The sequence below is a fragment of the Octopus sinensis genome, linkage group LG23 (assembly GCF_006345805.1).
Source record: "Octopus sinensis linkage group LG23, ASM634580v1, whole genome shotgun sequence".
NCBI lineage: Eukaryota > Metazoa > Mollusca > Cephalopoda > Octopoda > Octopodidae > Octopus > Octopus sinensis.
Window position 1 is genome coordinate 30,146,343 of NC_043019.1, and position 7,500 is coordinate 30,153,842.

General features: G+C 39.5%; 1 protein-coding gene across 7 annotated transcripts in view; it reads left to right on the forward strand.

Annotated features, from left to right (window-relative positions):
* Positions 1-7,500, forward strand: part of LOC115223427 (TBC1 domain family member 2B) — a 295,916-nt gene that overhangs the window by 262,452 nt on the left and 25,964 nt on the right. For all 7 annotated transcript variants that reach the window (XM_029793960.2, XM_029793959.2, XM_029793964.2 and 4 more), the window contains 2 exons: positions 1,387-1,472; positions 2,768-2,867. In XM_029793960.2, the coding sequence (XP_029649820.1) occupies positions 1,387-1,472; positions 2,768-2,867 (186 nt within the window). The remainder of the gene's footprint in view (positions 1-1,386; positions 1,473-2,767; positions 2,868-7,500) is intronic.

The window sequence follows — 7,500 nt, forward strand, 5'->3', positions numbered from 1 at the left end:
TACACGTGCCTCTGTGTGTGTGTGTGTGTGTGTGTGTATGAGTGCTGTCTTTTTATTTATACCCATATAAAATATTACTTTCGGAAGAATACTAAAAGTGTGTCTTATTGATTTCATTGTTGTGTTAGAAAGCCATTCTGTTCATGTCACTAGTTTGAGCTTGGAACTTTTTCAGTAAGCAACTCTTTGAAGCATTTCCCAGCTGTTGCCGTCTTTAGACATCCATCTTTACACTATATTAAATTTCTTAACTCTTATTTTCTAAATTTACATGGAAATCACTTTTTTTTTTTGCACCATGCCTGCCCCAACAACCTGACAGCCGGTATTGGTTTGTTTATGTCCCCTGTAATTTAGCACTTTGGTAAAAAGAGATGAACAGGAAAACTACCAAACTTTAAAAAAAAAAAAAAACACAAACTTAAATATTAGGGTGGATTTGTTCAACTAAAACCCTTCAAGGTAGTGCCCCAGCATGGCTGCAGTCCATGGACTGAAATAAGAAAATTTGTAAAATATAAAAGATTATATTTACTTGGAAATGGCTATATTTTCTGGCAAGCAAATTGACATTGTGTAAAAAGTAAACGTATATTATAAACATTCAAACTTCATCATTATCTTTTCAAATGCTGTTGCTTTTCACATGGAATGTTTGGTCCTCCAAAGTTGTTTTGATGTATAAGTTGGCTTACTTATGTTTGTCTGAAGCAACAATGTTTGTCACTGTTGGAAAGCCTTTAATCATAGGTCTATTCAGTCAGAGCTGATCTGAGGCTAAATAATGCACTGTTACTAAGAATAATAGCCACACTAACACCACTAGCAACAACAACAATAACAACATGAACACTAGCACTAAGCTGACAAGGGATTTTTAATGCAGTGACCTGACCTGCTAGAAATAGCAACCAAAATTTCTCTCAAAGTACACGCATGTCCTACTAACTTACTACAGGGAAGACATATTTAACTTTGAAATCTTTATATAGTGTGTTGTGAAACAGATAGGATGGTCATGATTTGGAATGCCAGTGGCCATAGGCTACTCAATCACTGCTGACGTGGGGGCTAAACAATGTTCAGAAGATGTACATTTTTTTAAACATGCATAGACACAGACATCACACACACACACACACACACACATGCACACACAGGTATTGACAGATGTCACCAAATGTTCAGTTATGTATGCATCAATAAATAACCTCACTCTCATAGCTATTGATCTGTTGGTATTGATCAGAAGTCAAATCAGTTTTACCAGTCCAGAAAGAGAGGAGACAAGTTTTCAAAAGTTCTCAAAATTCACTATTGTTCCCACCACCAGACCATACACATGAACGGTTTAACTATTGTAACATGGTGTGCCTCATATTTTAGGGAGCTGGCGAAGCAGGAAGCTAAGTACTACAAAATTATGAGCAAGTACCTGATCATTTTGAAGAATTTGGAAAAAGTCTCTGAAGGTCAGTTGCAATACATTTTGAATTTGATTTTTGCTTTCATTGTTTTTATATTTCATATTTTAGGTTAGTGGTTCCCAACCTGTGGTCTGCAAAGGTAGTACTGGGGGTCCGTGAACTAAATTCAAAATATCATATATATGTATATATATTCTTTTGTTTTTCGTTTATTCTTTTACTTGTTTCAGTCATTTGGTTGTGGCCTTTAGTTGAGCAAATCGACCCCAGGACTTATTCTTTGTAAGCTTAGTATGTATTCTATCGGTCTCTTTTGCCGAACCGCTAAGTTACGTGGATGTAAACACACTAGCATTGGTTGTCAAGCGATGTTGGGGGACAAACATATACACACACATACACACACACACACACACACACACACACACACACACACACACATATATATACACGACAGGCTTCTTTCAGTTTCCATCTACCAAATCCACTACAAGGCTTTGGTTGGCCCTAGGCTATAGTAGAAGGCACTTGGCCAAGGTGCCATGTAGGGGGACTGAACCTGGAACCATGTGGTTGGTAAGCAGGCTACTTACCACTCAGTCACTCCTGCACCTATACATAAAGATAAGCATATTAAAACTCATTTAAATAAAAGGGGTCCTTGGTAGTGGAAAGGTTGGGAACCTCTGTTTTAGGTGGTGAGTTGGCAGAGTTGTTAACATGCTGGGCAAGATGCTCAGTGCTATTTTGATCATTCTGAGTTCAAAGAGAGATGCTCTTGATGCTCAAAAACATATGTCAGGGCTTCTTGACAAGTTTTGACATGTTGCGCAATCTTTTTTTAACAGAAGGCTCATTCGAACGGTGTCATTTCTCACCTTTTTTCTAGTTCTTTGCGTAAACATGTCAAGGCTGTTCATTGTTCCATGAACTGGGAGATTAATGCATTGTATTGCTTAGAAACAGCTGTGGGGTTTGCATCAAGATAAAGCATCACGATAAAGCTCCATTCCAACATACCCTCACCCACTGCCTCAAGCAACCATGGGAAAGTAGACACTAATCTCCCATCACATGAAACTATCCACCTGACCCTTTTCTTCTGACCCTTTTCATCTGACCCTTTTCCTCTGACCCTTTTCCTCTGATCCTTTTCCTCTGACCCACTGACCATTATCCTCTCTTATGCTCACCAACCTCAAGAGTTTGCTCTGGCACATCATCACTACCATCTTTCTTCTTCGTCTTTATCTTCCCAGTTAGGGAAGCCATGTATCTCCTCTATAGCAAGACACCTGTGCTTCTTTGCTTCATTAATGCTTTCTTTACTTACCTGACAGGTGGCAAGGAAGATAATAAACCAGAGGTTGTCCGACAACTCCTGAATGAAGTCCTTGATTCTGAGTCCAATTTCAAAGGAGATTTTGCATATTCCCCAACGTAAGTAAAGCAACACAAAAAAAAAGTGGGAAAAAATCCCTTTTCAATTGTTTTATTAATAATTTTTTTTAAAAATAGCCCAATTTTTATAAAAGTAATATTTTGTTTGATTAACTCCTTGTTAAATGTTTCCAGTGTTGTTGTTGGTTGTTGTTGTTGTTGTTGTTGTTCCTCCCATCTAGGCTTTGATTGAACAGACATATCATCAAAGGTCTTCAAGCTGTGACCTATAATATCTAGGACTGCATTAGCATTTGTTTCTTTTTCTTCTGGCCAAAATTTTCATCGAATTCCACACCATCATCTTAAAGGTTGGGTGCGATTTAAGCAAAAATTTAGCTGCTATTACTAGCAGGTCATCGAGCAACCATATAATGACATCCTCTTTGTTTTGAATGCTTGCATCTGTAATAAACCTTTGGTATAATGGTAGCCAGCCAAATATGGAGATACTCCACAGGTCTTATACATTGAATATGACCTTCTTCAGTCCCTGCAAAGCAGTGTTCATCAAACATGTATTAGAATTGAAGAAAATTAATGATGGTCTCTGTTGGTAAGGAGACTAGTTGCTATGGGACTAATGGTGGGTGGTGGCTAGAATACAAGCAGTGGTTTGAGTAGGCTAAGAGACCAGCACTGGTCTATGTTTGCTAGAAGTTTTTAGCTTTTTGTGTTGGTTAGGAGGCCAGTACTTGTCTGAGTTGGCTAGGGAACTAGTCATAGTGTCTGTCAGTCAAAAGACTATTGACAGCTTGTGTAGGCTAGAACACTATTGATACTATTGGTAGTTTGTGTAGGCTAGGAGAGAAGTAGTGTTCTGTGTTGAAAGGAGGTTAGTGTAGTCTCAGTTGGCTAAGAGACGAGCAGTAGTCTTCTACTTTAGCTAAGAGACTAGAGTAGTTTGCATTGGTTAGAAGACCAGTGGGCTGTGTTGGCTAAGAGTGTAGTGTAGTCTGTATTAGTTAGGAAACCAGAGTTGTCTACATTGGCTAGGAGACTAATGTTCTGTGTTAGCTAGGAGACTAGTGTAGTCTGTGTTGGCTAGAATGTTAGCAGTTTGTGTTGGCTAGGTGACTAGTGGTGCTCTGTGTTGGCATGGAGACTAGTGTAGTTTGTGTTGGCTAGGAGACTAGACGTGGTCTGTGTTGGCTAGGTGACTATTGGTAACCTTTGGCTAGGAGACAATTAGAAGTAGCCTATGTTGGCTAGGAGTGGTTAGTGTTGCCTAAAATGTTAGTAGTTTGTGAGACTAAGAGACTAGTAGTTGTCTCTATTGGCTAAGAACTAGTTACAGCCTCTCTTGGTAGTTTGTGTTGGTTACAAAACTAGTAGCAGTCTGTGTTGGCTTAAAAATTTGTAGTGATCCCCATTAGTGAGGATACTAATGATGGTCTGTGTTGACAAAGCAGCAGACAATCAACATCCCCACAAAATGAAGTGTTCTAGTGTACTGTAGTGTAAGCCTATACTGTTTAGTGTCAGTGGAGTGCTGTAGCATTTAGTTGCATGGATTGTAGTACTTTTATTTTTTACTCGTCTCAGTCATTGGACTGTGGCCATGCTGGAACACTGCCTCAGAAGGCTTTGGTTGAACAAATCAATCTTAGTATTTTTTAAAGTGTAATATATATTCTAGTGGTCTCTTTTTTTTCCAAACTGCTTGGTTACAGGGACATGAACAAAACAACATCGGTTGCCAAGCAGTGGTGGGGAAACAAACATAAACACACACACACAGTGGCATAGCTAGGGTAAACTGCGCCTGGTGTAAGCAGCAAAAATGGACCCACCACCACCACCAACTACAAAATCCATGATATTATATAGTACTTATTTGTTACAAGTAATTAATGTTTTAAAGCAATATTTTTGGAATAAATACTTTACCATGTTGTTGCTGCTGCTGCCGCCACTGTTGCTGCTGTTGTTGTTGTTAAGCAACAAGACAGGTAAGGGTGATTAGGAGATGGTCTAGGGCTTAGGGGCGCGAGACCCCAGACCTTGGAAAAAAAGAAAAATTTGGTTGTCTTGTTGTAGTCGAGGGCTCTTCGTTGACGCCGTTGATGCCCGACACCACTGGGAGGTGTCCCTTGAAGTCGCTGGAAATGGAGATCTCCAGGTCCAAATTCTTGAACTGCTGCTGTTGCTGTTGAGAGAACGGTCTTTGTCCGAGAGCTCGTAAGATGGAAGAAGTCCGAAACGTGGTCCTTTGCTATTCGTAAGACCCGCAGAAGAGAAAGCAGGTCAACCCCCGACACCGAGAGCATCGACGGATGGATGAATGCACATCCAGGCTCAGAAGTTGCGTAGGAAGTCGGGGTGCTGCTGCTGTTGCAGCTGTTGCTGTTGTATAGCCGATCCATATTGGCCGTTTGAAGACTTATGATCAAAGGTGTTCAAGCATTGATCATCTCGTCCTTGGCTTTGAAGTATAATCTATCTGTGTCTACATTGCCCTGATTTATATGTCTCCCCTTCATTCAAGGGAGATTTTGGTGATATTTCTAGTACATCCAGAGAGCCTGTAGAGCAGTGCTTTTCAACTTTTTTGCTGGAGCGGAACCCCAAGGAAACATTCCACTGGCTCGAGGAACCTGTATGCAATAATTTAATAGTCTTATGCACACATATCTGCACAGGAGAATTAAAAATTACTGCCGATTTTAGCAGTTTTGTAACTTCTTGCGGAACCCCTGAACTGTACCGGCAGAACCCTAAGGTTCCGCGGAACCCCGGTTGAAAACCACTGCTGTAGAGATTACCTTGGACAACCACATAGGAGGATGTGTGTTGTGTGTGTGCATATGTGTATGTGTGTGTGTGTTTACACTGTTGTTTCTCTTTGTTCATCAGTTGGATTGACCTGTTCAACACAAGGTTTGAATTGAATGTAGCTCTTGGTATTATAGTATATTGCCTACAGTTTCTTCTGTATTTGTTCATATGTCTTCAATCTAGATCACTGAAGCACAGCTGAAGTAACTGTGTCAATGATCAAAATATAGATCTGTGACAAAAGACTGTGATACTCTGAAGTATAAAGTCATTGACCTGATCGTGATCATAGAATTATGACAAATGAATTTATTGGGTTGTCTGGAAAGTTCATGCCGATTTTTAAAGGAAATAAAATGGTCAATAAATACTTGCCATTACAGTTTTAATCAACCAAATATGAACCATTTTGTTGCACAATGCGTCTCCATCTTTCCTTTAACTTGAAAATACCCTCTTCCCAGAACTGAGGTGGTTTCATGGCAAAGAATTCATCAAAGTATCTTTTTACACCATCCAAGGAATTGAAATTTTTACCATTAAGACTATTCTGCAGAGACCTGAATAAGTGGAATCCGAAGGAGCAATATCTGGTGAATATGGAGGGTGGGGTAACACATCCCAGCTGAGCTGCAGCAATTTTTGTCTGGTTCCAGAAGCATCAAGTGCCAAAAATGTACTCTCTTATCTTCCATTTTAAAGGGTTACAGAATTAACACAGGTTATAGGAACATAATCCTTCTTCCACGAAAAGATAGCTTAAACTGTGCTCTAAATGGAGGTTTAGTCAAATCCTATTTTATGGATTCAACCATGTTCTAAAATAAATCGAAAGGTAAGCTACTATAAATCGGCACAAACTTTCCGGACTACCCAATAATAATTTGAAGCCTTAATCTTCAGTGACCAGATTTACAATAAAAAGAAAATTGATATTATGCTGTATTATAACATCAGTGACGAGGTCATACATCTGTGACCAAAGATTTTGATAGTCTAAAGTATAAAGTCATTGACCTGATCATAGAATTATTATGAATGAATTTAATAATTTGAAGTCTTAATCTTCAGTGACCAGATAAAATATTTGATATTATGATGTATTATAACATCAATGACCAGATCATAGATCTATACCAATAGATTTTGATACATTGAAGTCTTGCATCAGTGACCATGTTGTAGATCTATGATAAACGACTTTGATGCTTTGGTATATTATATTATCGTTGACTTAGACATGGTGAAAGTCAACTCATGAGCGAATAAGATCACTTGACGGTTGGTAACAGGAAGGGTGTCTGGCTGTAGAAAATCCGCATCTGTTTCTTTATTGCCCACAAGGGGCTAAACATAGAGGGGACAAACAAGGACAGACAAATGGATTAAGTCGATTACATCGACCCCAGTGCGTAACTGGTACTTAATTTATCGACCCCGAAAGGATGAAAGGCAAAGTCGACCTCGGCGGAATTTGAAAGCATGGAAAAGTGAACATTAAACTATGACGATGATGGTGGCACATTACCAAATGCTCCACCACCTGGTATTGGTCTGTAGCTCAGTGGCTGGGGATCCCTGTAGTAACAGACTTTGATACCTAGGAGTGTAGTGTCACTAACCAGGTAATAGAATTATGATGAAGGACTGGAACTGTTCTGTGTTGTATCAATAACCACGTCGTAGCTCTGTGATAAAGGACTTTGATGGGATGATGAACTATGGTGTCCATGGCTAGGTATGATAATGGTGATGGTGGTAGTGGTGGTGGTGGTGATGGTGGTGGTGGTGATGGCACCATATCTGAACATGGGGAAATAGAACCTTGCTTGGAAGCAGGCAAAGGTTGGCAACA